The following is a 25,005-nucleotide window of genomic DNA, read 5'->3' on the forward strand; positions in this document are numbered from 1 at the left end:
CTATTAGGACCCAGGAAGAAGCCGACCTACATGATAAGCTTATGCTAGTATTCAGTCACTATAGGTTAGAGTTTTGTAAGCAGGGGAATGTCGGTTAGTTACCTTGAAATGAGCTCTATGGAAAACAATGGCTGTTTTATGCCGGGGGGACAACAGGTTGTTTACATACTGTAGAGGAACAGGATGTTGCTGGCAATCAGAGGTTCATTTCCTACAATATTAGATGGCTCAAAGTCATATTAGCTTCCCCACATAAAGAGGAGAACCGGCCTATACTGTTTGTGTGGTGTGTTTATGAATGTATTTGTAATGAAGCCACTATACCTTCCCTCGATCAGAAAATCATTTATAGGGAAGGTGCATACATAATTAATTGAGAAAAATGGTGCAGTGAGCTCAATAAGTCAGAGATGTGTGTGTGTGTTTGTGTACGTGTATGTGAGTCACTTCTTTTCAATCTTGGCCTGTTTTTGTTTCAGCCACATCAACCAGAAAACCCAGTTTGAGAACCCGGTCCTGGAGGCAAAGAAGAAGCTGAGCCAGGAGACGGCTGCGATCCAACAAGCTGCAGCGGCACCTACCCAGGGTAAAAACACAGAACATGTCTCCCTCTTCAACTTCCTCTCTAGTTGGGAAAAAAAAAACTTCAGGATTTTGTAACTGCAGAGGGGTTAACTAAAGGACATTGGGAATTATTCTTTGAACATATGAGAACCTAGAAGTGTGATATTTCTGCTCTAACAAATGGGACAGTGGTCTTTAAAGAGATACAGGTATATAGCATATCTGCCTTGCTTATTTAAACCCCTGTTATAAGTGTTTTAGTCAAGACTACACCAACCGAGACCAAGACATACCTGAGACGTTAAGGGATCGAGACCGAGTCAAGACCAAGACCAAAGCAGGAAGAGGCCGAGACAAGAACAAAACCATAAATATCAATGGAAAATCATCATCTTGTGTGCATTGGGCGTGTCACTCACTTAGACCTTAACACTGGGAAATTTGCGGCCGCAAATGGGGGAACAAAATGAAACTACAAATGAATGGAAGTTATTCGTTCTTTTAGAAAGAGGCGTTTTCCTTCTAATCACAGAAATGGAAAAAACAGTGGTGGTCTGAACTTGTCTTGATTTAAAATCCAGAGTCCGACCAGTCCAAGACCGACACAAGACCGAGTAAAACTGATTTAGATTCTAAGACAAGGCCGTGACCTTTAAAAGGTGGTCTTGGGACCAGTCTTGAGACCAAGACCGATTGCGGGTTCTACAACTACAACACTACCTGTGTACATGCCTTTAAGATTCTGATGTCGTGCTCATATTTCTCTTTATAATATTTAAAAACAACATCAAAATTGTCAGCTTTTCTGAAGATTATTTTATTTCCTTTCTCATTGTTTTGCACTCTGGAAATGAGCTTCAGCTAACTGTCGAACAGTACAAGTGTAATTTCATTACTTTAGATCACAATCTGTATACAAAACACAAACCACCCTCTCTCCTGAGTCAGTGTGATGTGATAGATAAGATTACCCTGGAATAGAGAGCAGTGTGAACATCATTATTTAACGCAAGGTCAGCTGAACATGTCAACCTTCAAGTAGCCTCGGACAATAATAGATGCTCAAAATGAGCCTCCACTTCCCTGGTTCACTCTTACAAAACAAGTTTTTTTTAGCTCTTCTGTAACCCGTTATTTAGGTTGGAAAGCTATTTTTCTCCTGCAGTAAACATTATGAAGTAAGTATGTTTTCATTACAATAGATATATAATAGATTACAGTGCTGCAGATGTGGAGATATAAAGGCTTGTACACCTCCGAAGGGTGTCGGGGAAAGAGAGGGGGAAAGCTGAGGAAGAGGAAGGCTTTTAGCGTCGCACATGGAAAGAGCTTGTGGAACAGAGCGCCAGAGAGGCCATGTAATCAGACATTTCTTTGCTGAGGTGTGTGGGGACTGAGGAAGGCACCATCTCGCCCCTGATTACCGATTACACACCCAGTGAGCTGTCAGACTATCACTGTGATGAAACCGGAGTATCATCAGCGTAGATGGTTACACCTCAGGCTAGAATTGAGATTTTTATAGTTTCCCTGATACGAGTTTCTCGGGGAGTTTTATTGCATGGAAATTGCTTCTGTTAAAACATGGATACCCATGTAAATGAACCTTATTGTGGTCCACTACTTCCTACTCCTACTTCCTTATCCTGCTAGTGTACTAACTGTATTAAGTTTAAAACGTTGGAAATTCATAATAAATCAATCGTGTTGCAACTTTACACATTTTAAGCGTAAATGAATCAGGATCATTCTTATGCTTTTTGTTAAAGGGAATTATGGAGTCCATCACTCTGTCTTCTCAAATCTGCAATCCTAAGAGCATATTCATTTGTCGGTTTGTAACATTGAAGGGACAAATTGTTATTAAAAATCAAATAAAGTTAAGTGAATTTTGCCTGAATATTCGACTTCAGTATGAAATCAACCTTTTCTATTATTTGACAGTTTTTTCTTAATGCCTGTTGATTGCAAAGGTCAAACCACCTTCTGCTTTTATGTCGCTATGTTTAGCTTAACTTGGGCAGGACATGCCAGTGGTGGCTAAAATTTTTAGTTTACCACCTGGAGGATACAGAATGAGCATCTAATACCTACTAAGAAATTATTCTAGTGAATTAAAGATATGTTATAATTTCTCAGTATGCCAAGTGCAAACTTTCCTCCACAGAGAAGCAATAATATTTTATATTTTCTCCCTGCATGGATTTTTACTGTTGAACCAAAGTCAACTGTATCTATAAAGCAACTTATATACAAATATGTTGCTGAAATAGCTTCACAGGGGCAGATTTGATCGTCTTCTAAACGGGAGGTCAGGGGTTTGATCCCCAGTTCCTGCAGCAACAAGTCTGATGTGTCCTTGGGCAAGACACTCAACCCCAAGTTGCTCCTGCCGCTTCGTCAGTGGTGTACGAATGGGATTAGTTACTTCTGAGGGTCTCTCTACATAGCAACCTCTACCATCAGTGTAAATGTGTAGGTGTGACCTGCAGTGTAAAAGCGCTTTGAGTAGTCTGAAGACTAGAAAAGCACTTTACAAGCTCAAGTCCATTTACCATTTACATAGAAACAAAAAAGACAGGAAATACGAACAAAAAGTGACCAAAATGTGTACAATTTGAAGAACTCAAACTTACAATAAAAAAACAGTAAATACACCAATAATGACAAAAACAACAACAAACAGAGATCAGAACAAATACAGTGATAAAAATATGGCCTGTCTATAAGCTATGTTGGCAATGTTGAGGTTCATGTTATATGATGTGTTGCTGCAGATCAAACCAGACTGTGTGTTTTGTCAGTTAGCCAAAAAAGCAGGCTCTGTGCCCACATGTCTTCATTGTCTGTTTTCACTCTGATAGGCTGTCCACATCAAACACGAAGAACTTCCTCTGTTTGTCAAACTCTTGGCCTTGTTGATTTAAAAATTCTGCTGCACAGGATGCATTCGTAGAAAACAGCTGCTTCTGCTGCTCGCTTGATGTACCGAGGAACATGTCTTCCCAATTATGCTGAGTAATGTCACTGCGAGATTTACAAAGCAACTGAGTCACACAGGAGAAATCAAAAAGCCCGGCTGTCTGATGCTCCGGATCAGACGGTTCTGTCTGCTGCTGGCTTTCAAAGTCTGCCCACAATCATTGGCACAGAGACCTTCTTCGGCCTCTCCCACACAAGTCAAAACTCACAAATCATTTTCTCCATTACAGCTGTCTGTTTCTTCACACACAAACAGGCAGTCAAATGGTTATTTCAGGCGTCAGCGGGGGGTAGATAAAAGAACATTCAGGGCTGAGTTTATCAAGTAATTTGAATGTGATTATGTAAATGAGCTTTGCTCGATCCATGCGGCACTGTGGACATCTGCAGTCCACACTGACTGTGATAAGTTGCACTCGCTCACACCCGTTCATGTCTGCAGTGAATGTTTATGGCTGCTCATCCATGTGCTGCATTTAAATTCCTCACAAACGCCTCCTGAGAGTTATAGAGTGTTTTTAAAATCTAAAGAATGAGAGGGAAAATATGCATCAGTTGCTGATCTTAAATCTTTGATATGAAGAAGGTCACATCGTGATCACTGTCCATTCACAATATTCGACAGAGAGAGATAAAGAGGTCAAGCTTTAGAGGAGGTGTTTTTTAGGTGAATTGTACACACACACACACATTGATGCAGTCCGCAAAAATCCAATTTGAAGTGTCATCAAAGTGGCAAGTGTAAATTTGACCAAAGGGCACCTGTTCTGCTCTGATTTATAACCTTTGACATGTGTCACATGCTTTCAGATTTTTACTCCATGATGATCCACTTAGCTTACAGCATGCAGCTGCTGTGGTTCTATGATTTACTGAATGTGGACAAATATCATTAAAAGACCATATCCAATATTAAATGGATCCTTAGAGCAAGTTCTGACTGTGGAGCCAAATCCTTTTTTTTTCAATTATCCTTTGTGGGAGAGAGCGCCATTGTTTGACAAAAACACATCAGTAAGCCACATTGTTGCACTCATTGACATGTTTGTTCATAACAGTAAACCCTCGTTTTTTTTTTTGTCCATCCCACGTACTCAATCCTGCTGGCTCAAGTACTCACTATAGTGGAACAGTTGTTGTTGAAAATATTCCCCAGAAATGCACTAAAATAATGTTTTAAGCATAATTTTTGGTCCAGGAAAAGAACTGGCCCAGCTGAATAAGAAATGTTTGATCTCATTTTGTAAATAAAACTGTAACACTTACAGATTGAAGTCGTCAGTTGTAATAAAAAAGTTTGTGAAGACAGACTTATACATTACAGTCAGAATGTCGCCAATCTTATTCCTTACATTTTGTGGAACTTTACAACTGAAAGAGTAATCCAGTTAAACCTGTAAGCAGCATGTGACCAGTACACTTTCGTTCAAGTGATTAAGTTTCTTAAGATTAAGTCAAACAGCAGCAACATTGGAACTTCTGCTAGCTAGCAGCTGCCTACCAGGTGCCTACTTGTATCTGCTAACGTAAAGTTAGCATTAGCCTATTTAAGGAGGAGCTCACCACACTACTACTCCCTTCCTACCATTGGAAAACACTACTTTTTAATTTAAACTCAAAGTGAATGTTCTGAAGTAATGAGTAACACTCATGATTGAAAAGCTCATTCATTGTTTATGATAGAGAGTTAAAAAGCATGACTTTGTTCTCAGTATGTTTGCTACTGCATTTCTGTCTCCCAAAAGGGTAGCTGCAGTTTACTCTCCTTTAAATACACTGAAACTGGAAACTTTAAAAAAAAAAAAAAAAAAAACGGTGACAGACCATTTTCTAAATGTACAATGACATTTCTGGCATCCCGGAGACAAGAAGCCACATCACACTCTCTTTATATTCACCACACTTGCTGTAATGTGCATCATTTCTCACCAGCTGGCTTCACTTTCACTGTTTCTTGAGTCACAGCTTTAACGCAGCGCGGGCCAGAAACCATCAGACAGGGAGGGGGGAAAAAAACGGTGTGTCCATGATCTAAAGTGCTGATACGGTGTAATGCCAGATAGGGAGGCTGCACGGTGTAATGCGGTGTGACCCTGACAGTCGGTTATCTCGTGTATTGCATATGCCAGAGCCAAGCTGCTGGTCCATATTGATGTTGCCACTGACCTTAAGTTGTTCCTTACTCAAGTTATAAAAAGTCGACTGTGACAGAACTCTTTTTCTGTGAGTCACTGGCTGCAGTGTGTAGGGGATAAGAGAGGACACTGAGCTAAATTGGACTCTGTCAGAGGTGTTTTATCTCTGCACTGCTCTATGGTTTTGTAATAGGATCAGGCACTTAACAGTTTACAAGTTAATTAGCATCTAAAGTGAATATTTTAACAGATTTTATCCATCTGTTTGTGCTCCTTTCTCAGCAGGGTTCTAGGAAAAGGTCTCTGTTGATGGGTTTATCTAGTTCAGGCATGATCATCATGCCTGTTAATTAGAAACGATTAATTACAATGTTGATCCTCTGCACATAATGCGTGTAATTATCACTCAATGCAGACAGGGATGGATGTTTCTGTCTTTCAAGAGGGATGTGAATTTATGTATTCATTAGAGTTACTGTGTGACCCCTGAGAAGTTTTAACTTGTGTGTTTGATGTATACAGTATATTCATTAACTCTCAACGCTCTTTAACACTATATAACACATATGACTGCATTCACACTGTGTTTGCAGGTAAAGGAGGTGCGTCTGGCTTCACTGCAGACCCCAGCCAGCTGAAGGGTGAGATGTACCACACAGCGCTGAAGAAGAGCCCGCAGGGGTTTGGATTCACCATCATTGGAGGCGACCGCACAGACGAGTTCCTGCAGGTGAAAAATGTGCTGAGCGACGGCCCTGCTGCCCACGACAACAAGATGGCGTCCGGTGAGTTTATCCTCTATAAAAAATACTGTACATAGATTATTGAATCAAATCTTTCTGAATGGGACCCCTCATGTCTCACTTGGGCTTTATGATATTGATCATTTTTCATTATTAGAAAATGATTGTTTTCTATTTCTGTTTTATCTATCTCATCATCGATCATGTTTGCCATGGGTCATCTCCAGAGGCGTGTCCAGAGGGGTGGCCAGGGGTGGCATGGGTTGCCCTAGATACAGTTGCAAGAAAAAGTATGTGAACCCTTTGGAATTTCTTGGTTTTCTGATTAAATTGGTCATAAAATGTGTTCTGATCTTCATCTAAGTCTCAACAATAGACAAACACAGTCTGCTTAAACTAATACCACACAAACAATTATATGTTTTCATGTTTTTGTTGAACACAACATGTAAACATTCACAGTGCAGGGTGGAAAAAGTATGTGAACCCCTAGGCAAATGACTTCTCCAAGAGCTAATTGGACTCAGCCAACCTGGAGTCCAATCAATGAGACGAGATTGGAGGTGTTGGTTAAAGCTGTCCTGCCCTATAAAAAACACACTTCAGTTTTGAGTTTGCAACTCTCAAGAAGCATTGCCTGATGTGAACCATGCCTCGCACAAAAGAGCGCTCAGAAGACCTACGATTAAGAATTGTTGACTTGCATAAAGCTGGAAAGGGGTACAAAAGAATCTCTAAAAGCCTTGATTTTCATCAGTCCACGGTAAGACAAATTGTCTATAAATGGAGAAAGTTCAGCACTGTTGCTACTCTCCCTAGAAGTGGCCGTCCTGTAAAGATGACTGCAAGAGCACAGTGCAGAATGCTCAATGAGGTGAAGAAGAATCCTAGAGTGTCAGCTAAAGACTTACACAAATCTCTGGCACATGCTAACATCTCTGTTGACGAATCTACGATACGTAAAACACTAAACAAGAATGGAGTTCATGGGAGGACACCATGGAGAAAGCCACTGCTGTCTAAAAACAACATTGCTGCACGTTTGAAGTTTGCAAAAAAGCACTACTGGCAAAACATCCTGTGGACAGATGAAACCAAAGTTGAGTTGTTTGGAAGGAACACACAACACTGTGTGTGGAGAAAGAAAGGCACAGCACACCAACATCAAAACCTCAACCCAACTATGAAGTATGGTGGAGGGGTCATCATGGTTTGGGGCTTCTTTGCTGCATCAGGGCCTGGACAGATTGCTATCATCGACGGAAAAATGAATTCCCAAGTTTATCAAGACATTTTGCAGGAAAACTTAAGGCCATCTGTCCACCAATTGAAGCTCAACAGAAGATGGGTGATGCAACAGGACAACGACCCAAAGCACAGAAGTAAATCAACAACAGAATGGCTTCAACAGAAGAAAATACGCCTTCTGGAGTGGCCCAGTCAGAGTCCTGACCTCAACCCGATAGAGATGCTGTGGCATGACCTCAAGAGAGCAATTCACACCAGACATCCCAAGAATATTGCTGAACTGAAAAAGTTTTGTAAAGAGGAATGGTCCAAAATTCCTCCTGACCGTTGTGCAGGTCTGATCTGCAACTACAGGAAACGTTTGGTTGAGGTTATTGCTGCCAAAGGAGGGTCAACCAGTTATTCAATCCAAGGGTTCACATACTTTTTCCACCCTGCACTGTGAATGTTTACATGTTGTGTTCAACAAAAACATGAAAACATATAATTGTTTGTGTGGTATTAGTTTAAGCAGACTGTGTTTGTCTATTGTTGAGACTTAGATGAAGATCAGAACACATTTTATGACCAATTTATGCAGAAAACTAGGAAATTCCAAAGGGTTCACATACTTTTTCTTGCAACTGTATGTGATTGGCCAACCTAAGTGCCACCCCAAAAAGCCTAAACTGTGAACTGCAAAGGCTGCTCATAGTTTTTTTCAAATATCAATGTAGAATATTTTCTTTTGTTTTTACTTTAAATTGTAAATAAAAGCTTTGTACACCTATTGAATGTGATTAGTAACTTCTGATGGACACTTTACATAGCAGCCTCTGCCATCAGTGTATGAATGTGTAGGTGTGACATGTGGTGTAGTCAGAAGACTAGAAAAGCTCTATACAAGCTCAAGTCCATTTACCATTTTATCAGACTGGCTGATTATGATAGATGTGAAGCCATCTTTGTTGTGTAGTTTATGATTTTTCCACGGCCTCATGGCTGTCTACCCAAACCGTCAGTTGTCAGTATGTGATGGATACAATCATTGATATTGACAGAACTCTACGCCTGTTCTCACCTTCATGTAGCTTTTGCACAGAGTGCTGTTCAAGTCTTTTTAACAATGGAGCAAGTGGAGGAGGTACAGGGATACAACAGGACTGAGATAAGAGGAGAGAGAGAGGAGGGACAGGGAGCTGCCAAAATGAGAAATATGGGCGAGCAGTGAAGAGGAAAGGGACATTTTGGAGGAAGGATTCATCTGACAAAGGAAAGGAATAAGTGCTTTCCACAGGAATAGAGGAGTGATGTCTAGATTAAATATCAGGAGACGAACTCCCCCTCTCACTTTCTTTTTTCCTCACTTCACTTTTTTTAAGGTGATGTGATTGTTGAGATAAACGGGTTGTCCGTGCTCGGGAAGACCCATCCAGAGGTGGTGCAGATGTTCCAGTCCATTCCCATCAACCAGTATGTGGACATGGTGCTCTGCCGTGGTTACCAGCTTCCTCCAGATGTGGATCTAAACAGCGATGACCCTCTTCCACCTCCTCCGCCCCCGCCTGCCTCTCAGCCCCCGCAGGCCCTGCACGGCGGAGAGGTGGTCACCGCTGTGCCGCTGATCAACGGACAGCCGCTGCTCGTGAAAGGCGATGTCCTCCACGGCTCCTCGCAGGAGCTCCACTACGTCACAACAGACGCCAGCGGCCGACCTGTGGTGGCCGCCATGCCCAACGGCAGACAGGGCGGGGAGTTGGCCTCAGGGCTGCTTCAGCCCGACCTGGTGAGCGTTCCGCTGATGAAAGGGCCCGGAGGATTCGGGTTCGCCATCGCTGACTGTCCACTGGGTCAGAAGGTGAAGATGATCCTGGACGCTCAGTGGTGCCGCGGTCTGCAGAAAGGCGACGTCATCAAGGAGATCAACATGCAGAACGTCCAAACGCTGAGCCACGCCCAGGTGGTGGACATCCTCAAGGACTTACCTGTGGGCAGCGAGGTCAACGTGCTCGTGCTGAGAGGAGGTGAGAGACTCAAAGTACTACGTTTGTCGATGTAACAAAGTCTGTTTTGGCAGCGTGTACACAATTGGGATCTCAGACACCTGTCAACATCATCAAGAATAGCTATTTAAAAAATGATAACTTTCTTCAGGGTCTTGTTTGCTTCATAGGTTACATAGTACAGTTTAAAGAAGACCTTAAGACAAAAAGCAGGGATGCATCAGAAGATTTATTGGAGCCAGAGGGGAACAGAGGGATCAGACAGATAACGTTGCACCAAGCTTCAGAGAGCTTTGGAGTCAATGAATAATATTTTGTAATCTAAAAGCCACAGGTAGCCGGTGTAAACCAATCAGGTGCACACTATTCTCCAGAGCATATGTGAAGCATATGAAAAGTGAGCCACCAACACGTGAACTGAGATTTATTAGACATACCAAAAACCAACATAAGAGTGGATTTAAAAAGCAATGGACTAGAAAGGGAATGGACTGATTAAAGTATAAATACTTAACTAAACTGCCAGTTAGCATGAGTTACTTTACTCCAAAAGCTAATTAAGATACAAGCCACATCTTAATATTTCAGCAGAAACTAATTGTGGGCCTCTTAAAAGATGCTAAGAAATGAAATATACCCTTTTATTGTACTGTTCCCCCCTCTCCTAACATTATCGTGGCAGTCTGCAGTGACTGATATCTTTACCAGCGTTGTTTCAAAAGAAAACCCCTCTCATAAAAAAGAGAAGACAAACACTAAAAGCATCAAGATCTTCTATTTTCTTCTCTAGGGCTTCAAAATAATATCATATAAAATGACTTGACTGTGTATTTTTACATTTATCTGACAGTCTGAACGGCTGTATGTGTGTGTGGCGGTATCATTCCCTCCATCTTTCATTCACATACTTCATGCCCTCTCTTGACATAACTTGCTATTGCTGTCGATACACGTTCAACAGTTCCCCTGGGAGGTGAGGTCAGCATGCTGATACTGACAGGAGGTGAGAGGGTGCTGTGGCTGGTTGGAGGGGGGGGGGGGGGGGGGGGGGAATCACTGACCACACACTGTTGTTCTGCAGAAGCCTGGGTGATGCCACTGTGTCTGTGGTCTATTGAAGGTCACAACATCCGAGCCTGCTGCCTGTTTTTTAAAAATGAAAAGAAGACACCTGCACCCCTCTAGCTGCAGCATTCAAACATCAGATGCGTTCAGATTAAGCCTGAAACACACGTTCTCACTTCCTGCTCGTCAATGATGGCAGCCTATCCTGTGGTCCAAAGCTTCAAAATATGATCCAGGGCCCACTTCAGTAACAATTTTCTATGTCGTGGTCGAGGCTGCAACAATAAGCCTACATCAGCAGAAGTTAGTCTCAAGCTATGATGTGAGGTTGTCAAAATGCTTTGATACTTTCTGATACCACATGTTTCAAAGCGATTTAATGCCTGTTATTTAAAATGGAGCGGTGCCTTCAGCATGATATTTTGAAGAGTTGGGCCACTGACCACTGGCTAATGCTGCATTTAATGAGCAACATTTACATCTTGAGCATTTTCGGATGCATTTCCTCTGTCTACACTCACTCTGTTTACGCCTCGCTCTGAGGCGTAACGCGGTCTGTTACAAGACTGAGAGCAGAAATTACATAAGTGTGGGGATGTGCCTGATTCTGACGGAGAGAGAGAGAGAAAGGGGGAAGAGGGAGGGGGGTATGCACCCTTCAAATGTCTCCTACATCAGCTCCAGCTGGCCCCCGGGGGGGATGCACTGTGTGAGTGGACAAACTCCGGATTGGCTTTGATCATCAGCACAGCGCCGGCGATTTCTTCTCCGACTCTCCATCCACGACGCCCTTAAAGAGCCGTGGCTAAACGACTATAGAGGAAATGTCCCCCGAGGGTTCGCCGCCCTGTAGCCGCACCCAAACCCTTTTCTCTCTGCTCGCTTAGTACTCACCCTCACTGCTGTGCCACCACCACCATGTCTTACTCCACTGCATGAGCGCACAGTCCGAGCAGAGCTGGACTTAGCCTGCCCAGTGGAAGAGCTAATGCCAGCTTTAACCCTCATTAGACAGCAGCCTATGGCTTAGAAGGGTATCCCTGAGTGAGTGTGTCTGTGTGTGTGTGTGTATTTGGTTGTGTTTGAGCTTCAGACATCCACAGATAAAGGTGAAGCAGTGCTAAGAGAAAGGATGGAGGGATATTAGATTTCTTTAAGGTGCGTCTGTAGCCAGCTTTTCTGTTTTTTTCCAGGCCTGTGACGACAGTGATGTTGAAGCTTGGATTTTTGCAGTGGAGCAGAAAAACACCACTGCGTCTTCCCTTTTACATCAGGCTCCATTAACCCCTCATCAAGCCAAGTGTCAGCCGGGGCCCCACAGGGCTGCGGGCTCCAGAAGAGTGTTTGTTAATCCAGTTTACATAGGGAGTGTAGGGCAGAAGAGGGGATGAGGAGGAGGGAGTAAGAGATGATCTGTAGGGAACAATCTTAGCGCCTGAGATGGAGCGTGTGGGTGTACTGTACGGCAAACAGAAAGGAAAAAACAAGAGAATTATTGGTTATTAAATGATATGCATGAGTCTGTAATGCATTCACAAGCTTCCTGGGCTTTCACCATATCGTCAGCACTCCAGCATATGGACTCCCCTTTAAATTCCCTATGTATCTTTCATTGCACATGGATGTAAATTCCCTAATGGAGCATTCTATAGTGAGTACACCTCTTGAGTTTAAAGCAGCTCACTGGTCTATTTTTATGCCTCCTGCTGCTGATTCTCAGTCAGAGACGCAGTGCCACCTAGTGGAGGAAGATCTAGGGAATATTTGTCCAAACTCTCTTTGCATTTCTCACCATGTTCTTGTTGTGTATCGTTTCTCTTCATAGGTCAAACATCCCCCGTGAAGAGTCTAAAGCCTGTGAGTAAAACACATATCTTTTTCCGACTTTCCTCTCCGTCGTTTCCCCCTCAGAGACTTATCCTTCAATTTAATTTCCAAGCTTTTGTGTCCTTCAGCTTAACCAGGAAGCCTCCATGTTGCATGGAATTAAGTGATAGCAATAAATTTGAATATTGATTATACTTCTTGGCGCCTCCTTTTGTTTGCTCTGAAAAACGCTCTTAATTACTTCCTTTCAGTATTCGTATTCTCAGGGCTATTGTCAGGGGATTGCAGTGGTAATGAAGCATGGATGAGCCTCTTCGGATATGCTGGTATCATTAATACAACAGTTTCACAAAGAGGAGTTGCCCTTTCTGGTTGAATGGGTCCTTCACAGCCACGGGGAAATCTCCTGTTTTTGGCGGTGGATTTATTTTTTTATTTCAATCCAAATCTCATTGTTTAGTGTTAAAAACAAGTGGAGGCATGGAAATTAAAATCAGTCTGCGCCCTAAAAGAAGAGAGCGAGAAGAGTGACCTTTATGGCTTTTGGTAATCTATCACCATTAGATGCACAGCCACTCGTCTTGTATAATGAGCGGTACAGACTATCAATAACAAGTGTCCTTCATGGGTGAATACCAAAGAATATGAGAGCTAATGACATTTAAATTGTAATAATATTGTAAATGATGATACTTAAAGTCCCAATGAAAGGGAACCTCGAGAGTATCTAACTGCCGCATCGTAAATCCAGCTGAAGCCGGATAGAGCCAATCACAAGATAGGAGGCGGGACATAACGTTGGGTTGGCTGCGACAAGGCTTTTTAAGTCCAAAAATTGGTAAACACCAAATGGCAACCTCAGGTCTTGAAAAGTGAAGCCAATGCGGAAGTGCAAAATCCTGCAGTTCATCGAGTAGTCACATACACACAACAGGCGAAAAAGTTGTTTTTACATCAAAAACTAACATGTTTACAGCCATGGTATACGCCTCTGAGTGCCGGATGAGTCCTCAGACACTTGAAATGTTTTACAGGAAGAGAAAAAAGATCTATTCTATTTTGGTCTAAACATACTAAGATAATGGTTTATTAAAAAATACTTACTACCGCAGGGAAAATGTATTTTTAATTTAACTTTAAAGGTATATGAGGTGTTGATGGTACATTTATTTCTTCACAGAGACAGGAAATGACAGCCAGCACAGAGACTCTGGATGGCATCATGGACTCCGCCCCCCAGGCGCTGCCTTACCACTCCAACACGAGCACCCTGCGCTCCGTGGAATCCCCCAAACGAGACGCCACCGAGTTGTACCTGAAGTCCAAAGCTCTACTGGACAGCAGACGTATGTGAACACACCATTAGTTGTCTGGTTGAAGCCATAATCCCTGACTCAACCGCCAATCTATAAATCAATAACAAACATTTATATAGCGCCAATCATAAGAAAAGTTATATCAGGCATTTTAAAAATAGAGCAGGGCTATAATGAACCTCTTTGTAATGTTATTTAGAGAGACCCATCTTTAATCAACATGTTTGAACCAGACTCAATAGTGAGCAGCCATCACCGATGACAGAGTTTATACTGTAAGTTTGTCGTTGGCCGTCGTGAGTAGTAAAATATTCAAGTAAAAAAAAAACCTTATTATGATAATGTGTAGTGTTTACCTAAAGACTTAGAGACGATGTCTTTTCTACACAATGCAAACGATGAGCTGAGATCCGCTTCTGGAGCGACGCTCTTGCTTGAAGTTAGGGGGCGTGGCTTTTGAGGGAACACAGAGGGGAGGTGAAGGGGTTTAGACGGACAACTGAGGGAATGCTACTTTCCAAATCAAGCTAGTTTTTTCAAGAATTACCAACCCTGCGTTTAAGTAGCAATGACAGAGTGTTTGGCTGTTTCTGGACTTGAGGTTGAATTTCTCTGTTATGTTTGTATCTGCTGTCAAAAATAATATATCCCCCTCTGCATTCACGACACGATGTTCTCTTTCTCTTGACAGAACGACCCTTTACAGTGTCATTCATTTCTTGTGTTATCTTTTCTATTGATTTATCAATATGAAAGTTGGCTCTTCTACCATTTTCAGCTATTTTATACTATTACTATTTATTTGCTGTCTGTATGTAAATGTGTCTTTCTGTTTTTTTATGAACACATTACATCCAGAGTTGAATGAATGAAATTGATTGATTGATTTGTTTATTGATCCACAGAGCCGCACACCAAAGACATCGATGTTTTCCTAAAGAGAGACATTGAAACAGGTTTTGGTTTCCGTGTTCTGGGAGGAGAAGGTCCCCAGCAGCCAGTAAGTCTACTATATTCATCATTTGTTTGCATGTTTAAATCTATAATAATATTATGTTTCCTACAAAATAAAGAGAGGATTAACAGTTCTGTTAAAATCAAGGAAAAGTCAAGGAAAGTGAAAGCATAAAATACAGCCTGATCAAAAAACTAGACACATTTAATAACTCAGTAAGAAAATGTGCTGTAATGACTTTATGTAAGACCGTTCTTCAGTGAATTAACCCTCTATCAGAATGTCTTCCCGCAGGTGTACATTGGGGCCATCGTGCCCAACGGAGCGGCTGAGAAGGACGGGCGCCTGAGAGCCGGAGACGAACTCATCGGCATCGACGGCGTGATGGTTAAAGGTCGTTCGCACAAGCAGGTGCTCGACCTGATGACCAACGCCGCCAGAAATGGTCAAGTGATGCTGACTGTTCGCAGGAAGGTCATCTACAGAGGTGAGGAATGAGCAGAACAGCGACAGACTTCTTTTTTTTTTTTTTTTTTTTTTCATGAAGTTAGGCCAAAAGTACACTCAATGCTTTTTGAAAGATGTCATGGTGGAACGTCGGCTCACACTGCACGACTGAATCATTGATGACGTACAACCAAAGCTCATAATTAATGTGCTCACACTTTACAGTCCTGCGTTTGGTCTCCACCTGAGGACTCACATTGTACAAATGTAATCACGACAGAGCCTTGACAGGTGTCAAAGGTTTCCTTTAAAAACTCTTGATCGGTCATGGATTCAGAGAATAATGGCTTTGCATTGACGTCGTTTTCTCTCCATTAACGGTAGCCACCGGCAACCTCTTCACCATCCACATTAAGTAGCTCCTGCTGCACACTCACTTTGTTCATTGGCTTACAACACTCCTCTGTATTACTCTGATTTGCATCTCTTCCCGCTTGTAAAAATACAGAACATCCACACTGTTCAGTAAAAACCCTCAGGATACACACACACACGCACACACACATTATCACCTGTATCCTCTTGTTTCAGACGCCACCGATGAAGAGGTTCTGGAAATGGCTCCAGTGCTGGTGAACGGGTCCCCCAAGCTACCTCGCATACCCATGCCCAGCGCTCTAGACCACGAGTCGTTTGACATCACGCTCCACCGCAAAGACAACGAGGGCTTCGGCTTCGTCATCCTCACCTCCAAGAGTAAACCCCCGCTGGGAGGTAAGAGTGACTTCTGGAAGGAACCTGTTAGTGATGACGTCAGTATTTACATTTTAAGTCACACCGTCGTCATGTTGAGCTGGAGATCTGAGAAGAAAAAACACCTTTTGTTCAGTATTCATGGTCACGAGGAGATAAGAATGAAGGGATAAGAAACAGTTGTTTTTTTATTATTGTCTCTTCACTGTTTTTGTATTTTTCATTATTGTAAGTCAAATTAAATAGAAAAAGAATCATTCTGAATATAAAGAGGAAAACATGTTTAGCGTTGCAGGATAGAACCTGCAGAAAATAATGTAGGTTTCATGTTGATTTTCTTAGTTTGATATGATAACTCATGTACATGCATATATAATATATGACTTATAAAGAATATGATTATGTCATAATGTGACGTCCCGCCCTTTCTGCCTGCACGTGTTTGGTTGGTTTGGTTTAACTTCCTGGCTCAGTGGCCAATAGGCAGAGTCGGGAAGGACAGCTGGAAAGCGTGTACATCTGAGTTCTCTGGCCCCAACCTTGATGTCTACCCTCACACACTCACTGACTTTTATGCGCGTTCCCGTTAAGTCTGTGACGGCTCATGGCTGTCCCACTGTCAAATCGCGAGGGATCAAATCGTGCGCGGGGGATCTCTCGCTGACTTCTTGAGCTCTCTATGCACCCTGTCCGTAAGTGAGGCAATTACCCAGAGTTCATAGCATTGTGACGTGAAACATAAGGTTCCCAGGGTAAGCCCGCAAGAAATGAAAGGCAAACAAACGACATAAAACGGGGAAAAAAGGGAGGAACTGTAAATAAGCAGGAAGGTGAAACCACTCTCTATTATTCAGAACTCTACTGCAAGTCTTTTAACAAAAACAAGCGAGACAGAGAGCATATTAGTCCCGTTATATATATAAGAGAAACCTTTATTTATCCACCAACGGAGAAATACACATAGCCTATATATTAAGTAGAACTTTTTACAAGGGCAATGGCTGTCAGTGAGTAAAGTAAAAAATGGAAAATAAAAATAGGCTACCTAATGCCACATGACATTGTGCTGTCATGGTTACAGAGATTTTGCAAAATGATGTCCCATTCCTATTTAACCATTTCAAGCTCGTGTACTCGATCACTTTCTAGGTGACGTCAGTTAGAAGTCCATAAGGGCTCAGGTCTCAGGGTTTAGGGAGGACATCGAGATTCAGCCTCTCTTCCTCTCTTCCTCCCTTCCTTTAAACCTTGTTTCATGTGTGATAACCCCTTCTTTGTCACTTACTTTGAGCCAGTTTGTGACACATCCATAGTTAATAAATGTGCACAATTCTTCAACAGTTTGCTTAAAGTGTAAAAACCAGTATATGTGTATTGATAACATTTATGTAGAAGTCACACAAATTCTAAGAAAAAACCAGCACAACATAAACATCCAAAGTATTCTGGAGGACAAAAACATCATAATCAGAGTTTTTGTCTGTTATAATAAAAAGATAAATATACTGCAGCTTGTAGCCGGGGAGATTTCTGTCCGTTGCTTTGTATTTGAACCCAGTCACAGCCGTCATTCGTCTCCACAGAGTCTATCATCACAATGGCTTTCAAAACACATGAAGGTTTTCATGAAGGTCACTCTATTTAACTCTCTTCGTCTCCTCTTCTCTTCATATCTGCCCCTTTCAGTGATTCCACACAAGATCGGTCGAATCATTGAAGGCAGTCCCACGGACCGCTGCGGCCTGCTGCACGTCGGGGATCGCATCTCGGCAGTCAACGGGCGCTCCATCATCGAGCTCTCTCACAACGACATCGTCCAGCTCATCAAGGAGGCCGGAAGCGTCGTCACCCTCACTGTGGTTCCAGAGGACGGTCAGTGTCTCTGTGTGTGCACAGACGTATGGAGGGATTATCCTTATATAGAACTTTTGTGATCAATCAGCTTTTATACTTGATTGCATTCACGGGGACAAGAAGTCGGCCGCATGTTCAAACTGTCTGAATGTTTTAAAATCAGAGATGATCCAGGACCTAGTTTGACATTTTCCAAACTTGATGAAGAGAACACCTGTAAATGTTTACAATCCTTTAATTAAGTATGCAAAGTCTTCGGCGATTAGACACCTCCGTCATGATGACATCATGCTCTCAGAGGGGCAGAGAGGCCGACATTAAGATAGGATCCCACAGGTGTTGGTGGTGATAGTACAGTGCAGGATGTGATGAGGAATGGGTTTCTGAGGCTGTATCTGGACTCTGCTGAGCTGGACTGGAGGTTACTGGGGCGGAGGAGGGTCACAGCGATCGCACTGAAATGACAAACTGACTGTGGAAGAGAGAGAACAGATTTTAAAATGTGACAGCAGCAGGATGATTGGTTGAGAGAGGTTGGGGCAGAATCTGGTTGGTTTATTACTTATAGAGTAAACGCCCACAATCAGCTGATCACCAGAGCAGGGAGACGGAGGGAGTGGTGGAGAGGGAGTGTCCAAGTTGAATGAATGTGTGAGAGAATATTCTTTCTACGCTGAGCTCTATTTAATTATTGAAACTTAAACAATGACGTCAGGATTTGATTTTAAGGTCATTGCATTAAGTTGGACATCTCTAATGATACTTATTATAACGGTTCAGGCTACATTTCCCCAGGTTTGTGAAGGAGCATGTTTATGATTGGTTGCCTTGAAAAGTCGACAACGAGAAAACATTTTAAAAAAGTGAAAATGAAGGCAGAGTTCAGGGTCTCTGCAGATCGAGATCATGTCACACTCTTTTGGTCCAGCGTAACTGATGATTGAGAGTGTTCTTTAAGAAGATCTTTCTCACCATGCCTCCTAAATGAAGTTAAGGATTTACTTTTATTTTGCTCAGAGAGAATTTGAATCATTTTGTAGAAGGATTTTTGAAGAAAATTTGCTTTGATGTCTTTAATATCCTACTCTTTTTTTTTTTTTTTTTTCAGAATACAAGGGCCCTCCATCTGGAGCGAGCTCGGCTAAACAGAGTCCAGCTCTCCAGCACAGAGCCATGGGGCAAAGATCAGCTCTGCAGGATGAACGGTAAGAATTGACTCTTACTTATATTTTACCCTCGAGGGGAAATTACTTAAACACTCTGTTGTTGAGACATGCTACACACACAGGCTGAAATACACACACATGCACAAACAGGATCCTATGGACATGCACTCATGGAGAGATGTGAGGGACTGCCAAAGCTGTTGGGGGTTTGGCGCCTTTGCACAAGGGGCACCTCGGCAATGACTTGGTAACCAGAACATCTTCCATACTAGTCCGCACCGGGACTTGAACCGGTGACCCCCCCCGGTTCCCGACTCAAGTCCCAACAGACTGAGCTACTGCCACCCTCAATGTTGATACTAAACGAACACAAAGAAATGCTTTCACTTTTACATCTTAGTAGATTTTACCCTAACTCTGCTTCATCATATAATGCTGAGAATTGTTTGTGTTTACTAAATGATGTAATACATCCAGTGCCTATGCACAACAATTCAATATCTATGCCAGCAAAAGAAAGAATGTTGCTGTGTAAAAAATGGCTTGTTTTGTTGCGCTGCTTCATCTTGCATAGCTGCGGGCTTTTAGGGCACTAGTACAGGAAATAGAATCAGGATAGAATCAGGCTGATTTTGTCGCTGATGCTGGTTCATGTCGCAGGCTGTTAGGACATGCAAAAGGCGGAGGGATACACAGTGTGAAAAGTCCCTGTGATGTTGTCCTCTATATCAGCACTCATAGAAGGCCTCTCGTCCAATCAGAACACTCGATATGAACTATCTGTAATCTACTCTACATAATGTCATTTGCATTGAATATAAATTGTTTGTACTGTATTTGACCCTGCAGAAAGAATAAAAATGCAGTATAGTCAAGATTGCTTATAAATATTTACTAAATAAGAGAGCCTTTCTGATGGTCAGAGTTCAATATTACAAAAACTTTGTTAACATGAATGATACATGCATGCACATTGCAACAGCGTGTGCAAAGCTCTGTTTTTGTCTTTGTTTATTTGCAGCATACTGAGAACTGAAATATTCAGTTTGAAAAACGCACATATTGTTCATTATTTAGACTTTAGACTTTAATGTCCCCATAGAAGAAATTCCTTTACACAGTACCGTCTCTGTCCACCAAAGAACAGTACATACACAAAACTCAGTGTACAGAACAAACAATGTTCAACAACAAGAGTTCCCACTCTGGTCTGATCAGTGAGGCCATTTGTTCAGAGCAGCTATAACAGCAGGGATCTGGCTCTTCTGAAGGCGAGCCCTTCTGCACCTCAGTGCTCTGTACCTCCATCCTGATGGAAGTGGGGTGAGGTGGACGTTTTTTTGCAGAGACCGCTCAACATCACTGACTACCAGGACTCGACTTTATAGACATTAATAAAGGTTTTTTTTAGCTCGTCAGATTTCCAACTCACACCAAGCACACCGAGCAAACTGTGTGCTATGGCACCAAACATGAACCCTGAAAAAACATTTCACTGGAGGCAACACAGAGAAATAATTTCTTTGCCATTTTAATGGCCAACTCCTTCTTCACTCTTAGTGCTCAGACGGACCCTCTGCCTCCCACCCCATCTTTTGGCCTGAGGACAATATGCACAGAAGTGTTAAAGGAAATGCACCAAGAAAAGATTCTAAAATTGAAAAAAAAAAAAAAAAAAGATTATGGTGCTAATAATCCAATAATGTCTGTACTCGCCTCTGAAATAAACATGACATAATAAACATTTCCACATCAGAGCAAAGAGTAAGAGAAACACATCAAAGTGTGTGAGTGATAATATGGAACATTAAGAGAAAAATACAACATCAAAGTGTAAGAAAGAAGCTCCCTCCTATTTAATATCCAGCATTTTATTGGGTTTTATTGTTTGCATAATTGCATTGTTGTGTCTATGGCCTGCAGCGTGCTGTTTACAGCGTGTTACTGATGAAACAAGCCTCTCCTGCTCGTTGCAGTTTTAACCTGGACATGGAGGAGAAGAGAGAGGCCGTCAGCTGGTCCGACCACAAAAGTCTCTCCCTGAGTGAGCAGGGGACGCTGTGTGTGACAGGACCCAACCAGGTCAGAGTAATCCTCTTATTTCATCCACTGTGTGTTTTCATTGTGGAGGTTTATACCTAAGGGGAATTTAAACTCCAATCTTTATGACTGCATATAGAAGTAAAAGTCTATTTTTTTTCTGTATTTATTTGTGCAAAATATGTCTGCGTATGCTCGTATTAATGACTGTTTTATATTCCTGTTGTGCAGGGTTGTCTGACGGTGGAGTTGGAGCGGAGTCCCAGAGGCTTCGGCTTCAGTCTGCGAGGGGGGACAGAGTACAACATGGGTCTGTACATCCTGAGACTGGCTGAGGACGGACCTGCTCAGCTGGACGGGAGGATCCATGTGGGTGCTCCTTTTAATCGACAAACAAACATGTATATTTTAACATCAAAATGTCCAAAGAGAGACTCTTAACATCAGAAGGGTGTATTACTGTACTTCCTGTTGGAATGAGCCACTGAGGTAGGATGCAAAGTGATGCTACCACGGGACGATAAAGAAAATGGATCAGTATGAGGTCATAATGTGAATATTTGCTGTCAACTTTTTCTTTGGCCAATTAACTTCCACTCACATGACCCCCACTCATGTCATAAGCACCACCGTGAAGTGGGGACGTGGTGAGTCAAATTTGGCAGGAAAATCTTTTTAGAGCGTCGTGTTTCTTTAAAAAGAAAATCCACATTAAGCACCAACAAAAGTCGTATCACAGGAGTCAGGACAAAAAAAATATGACTGAATCTACAACATATACTGTCCCAGCATTACTCTGAAACTCTGTAGAGTTTGAGCTTCTCTTATGCCAAGTTGACACTGTCTCACAATACACAACTAGTCCCGCCTGAAACAACCACATGCTGCTAGTTTTCCTCTTATTAGAAGTATAACAGAGATGGGGCTAAAAGTGAAAGGTTTGCCTCAGGGTGGTGCTAAAGAAAAGTCACAGCTCATTAATATCTGAGGTCGTTATCTGATGGGGTAAATGTATTTGCTGAGAGTGTTTCAATAGAATCACTTTAGGAGATATTTCTCTGTGCATAGACAAGTTAAAGTAGAGCTTATTATGGAACTTCTACATAATGAAACTAGTTCTCTATACCTAGATACTTTTCAAAACTTTTTTTTTTAAAAGATGCTCCATTACCTTCATGATTGATATTATTAATGTAAAAGCTAAAAAGACACGACATCCCTCAGTGGGTGCTGGATCCAAAAACACGACTAAGAAAAGCAAAGATCCACACACCACGAAGCTCCCACTCCGGCTACACCAGAACTGTTAAGATTCGTTCTCTCTGGATCGTATCATCTGCTCGATATGTCAGGGACATTTAGCCCGTAATGTTGACATGCTTCTCTCCAGACTAAAGTCAAATGACAAACTTCAACCCCCGCAGGACCTCAGGCATAAGAAATATTGAGTAAAAACAATCCATTAAAAAGAGTCAATGCATTGTGGGAAAGCTGATTTGGCCTCACTCAGTATTGTTAGATGCTATCCAGTGTGCTATTAAACATTTTATTACATTGCTGAAATTAAATGTAACAGTTTTTATATAGGAGAGAGGTAGATCAGAGGCTCGGTTTTTATTGCTGTGTGTTGAATTCAGCAGAGATGAAACTAATGAATTGTGTATCAACAGCTGAAAGTTAAAGTGTTGAGGGTTTAAAGCTGTTTGTTTTTTTATCTGCTGTGTGTTTAGAGTTTATTCGTTTTCATTTAGCAAAGTAATTTCAAGCTCCCTTCACAGCAAACACAAAGAGTGAAGAGCTAGTCTCTTGTCTCAGGTTGGATTAGATGTATTGTGTTTTTATTTATTATTCAAACACTGTTATTACCTTCCGTACATCCTTAGGTTTCCATCCATCTATTGACATCAGCAAGCATGCGTCCTTCTTTTGTCCTGCAGTATGAGACACTGGCCACTTCCAGTAAGGTCACACTGTAACAGATTCTGCACTTTTTCCTCAGAGGAGCTTTTGGGAGAATCAGAATCCCCCCACAGGGAAGAAATTAACACAGTATCATTGTTATTATTATCAGGGTGAGAGCGGAGCTGAACAGAAGCCCGGAGCGAGAATCAATCTAAGACTTTCCAGATGAGGATCTGTGGGCATGACTTTGCCTATGGAGGGAGGAGATAAATGTCAACACAGATTAGATCCAGATAGACTGACATGTTTACACATTTTATCCTGAGTTATGTTGTCATCTCCAATAATAGAGGGACCCTTCAGGGTGTTACAAGGCTCTGTGTGTGTGTGTGGAAAGAAATGTATACTATTTGATAATGCCTGTTTGTGTGGAGGCATATTGCTTCTGTGTGTTTGAGTGACAGAGCGTGCTTGCAAAGCGTCGATACGTGGGTTTCTGTTTTAAAAGAAAAACATTTTCTGCATTGCTAACAGGTTGGAGATGAGATCGTGGAGATAAACGGGGAGCCTGCACGGGGAATCTCTCACACACGGGCTATTGACCTGATCCAGGCCGGAGGAAACAAAGTGGTTCTGCTGCTGAGGCCTGGAGCCGGCCTGGCTCAAGATGGCAGTAAGTTCTGTATGATTTAGTTCATTCTGTGATCGTTTTAACACAAAGAGAAAAGACCATTTTATATTTTCCTCTAAAGTTAACTCTTTGATATGGACTGCCTTTGGGCCTAGAAAGCCAAGGCTTATGTTTCATTATAAATGACTTTTGGTGTAATGCTAAGGATCGCTGCTTGTAGTTTAGATATGTTATTAATGAATGACATTTAAAGATTGAGTCATCAGGACCCAGTTGTTCAAAAGTACCCAGTTGTTGCTGGAATTCAAACAATCAGATTGGATCAAATCTTAAAATTTGGTTGTTTAAAAGAAGAAAAGTTTTCCAAAATCAGATAAAATCAGATAATCCAGTCAGGTTTGGATCTTGAAAAAAAAGTGTTGTTCAAAACTTTGCAGTCGGATTGGAATAACGTTCCAGCAGAGAGCAGGATTCAGACTGGATTATATATATATATATATATATATATTTTATTTTATTTTTTTATTTTTTTTTCTCCAGTTCACGTTTAGTTAACGACAAAAAAAAATCTCATTCTGCTTTCATTAAACGATCAAAAATATCCCTCATTGAGAATCTTGGACGTGAAAATATATAAAGGCTGTTCAGCGGCTTGCAGCTTAGCACTTCATCTGATACCTACAGCAGCAGTTTTAGGCATTAAAGATTACTATAATGAAATAACCTATCTTGTGGTCGATGGTCTCTTTTGCTTTTGGAGGCCATAAAGATACATCAGTATGAACTTCAGTCTGTTTCATAACCAATTAAAAACTCCACATAGTAGCTTTAATACAGTCGAGATATGAAAGTGGTTTCCGTCTTTTCATGTATTTATTTGCTTAATTTACCACACAAAATATCAAACTACTCTTTTATAATTATAGCTTAATAAATATGATTGACAGTCGGGTTTTACCCACAAAGTGTTTGATGTGTTTTGCAGTAAAACTTGAGTTAGCAACAAGAGTGTATTTATCTCCTCAATGTGTTTGCTGGTTTACGAGGCGGGAGCAGTAGTTAAACACATGTTTAATCCACTACTCCACAGCTAATGTTTTGCTAATGATAATGACTCCATTTGCTTGTAAACTGATGAAGCCTGTTTTGGAATTCGGCCCGTGTTGATTTGGATGCACTGTTTTCTTTATTGGGTGTTTTATTTATTCATTAAATCTCTAACCATCTGCTTCCTTGTGACTCTTCTTCTCTTTCCCCTGATGCAGGTAGTACATCTTCTTCTACTGTGTGCTACTACACTGAGCACCAACACTAACATCTTCACTGCTCTTTAGTGGCCTCTTCTCTTTTACCTTGGTAATTCTCTGCTTTCTAACATACCTTACTTCTGTTGAC

The 25,005-nt window shown here is 41.7% G+C and overlaps 1 protein-coding gene across 2 annotated transcripts in view; it reads left to right on the forward strand.

Moving 5' to 3' along the window:
- Positions 1-25,005, forward strand: part of LOC132976882 (membrane-associated guanylate kinase, WW and PDZ domain-containing protein 3) — a 177,142-nt gene that overhangs the window by 146,194 nt on the left and 5,943 nt on the right. Inside the window, exons 8-21 of one of the 2 annotated variants that reach the window (XM_061041112.1) lie at positions 480-586; positions 6,275-6,466; positions 9,034-9,675; positions 12,545-12,576; positions 13,727-13,892; positions 14,768-14,862; positions 15,097-15,304; positions 15,856-16,038; positions 17,704-17,889; positions 18,980-19,076; positions 21,014-21,119; positions 21,309-21,446; positions 23,514-23,652; positions 24,876-24,966. In XM_061041112.1, the coding sequence (XP_060897095.1) occupies positions 480-586; positions 6,275-6,466; positions 9,034-9,675; positions 12,545-12,576; positions 13,727-13,892; positions 14,768-14,862; positions 15,097-15,304; positions 15,856-16,038; positions 17,704-17,889; positions 18,980-19,076; positions 21,014-21,119; positions 21,309-21,446; positions 23,514-23,652; positions 24,876-24,925 (2,341 nt within the window). In that variant the 3' untranslated portion in view covers positions 24,926-24,966. The remainder of the gene's footprint in view (positions 1-479; positions 587-6,274; positions 6,467-9,033; positions 9,676-12,544; positions 12,577-13,726; positions 13,893-14,767; positions 14,863-15,096; positions 15,305-15,855; positions 16,039-17,703; positions 17,890-18,979; positions 19,077-21,013; positions 21,120-21,308; positions 21,447-23,513; positions 23,653-24,875; positions 24,967-25,005) is intronic. The other variant, XM_061041110.1, reaches the window with a different exon arrangement.

This window comes from Labrus mixtus, chromosome 7 (genome assembly GCF_963584025.1).
Source record: "Labrus mixtus chromosome 7, fLabMix1.1, whole genome shotgun sequence".
NCBI classification, from domain to species: domain Eukaryota; kingdom Metazoa; phylum Chordata; class Actinopteri; order Labriformes; family Labridae; genus Labrus; species Labrus mixtus.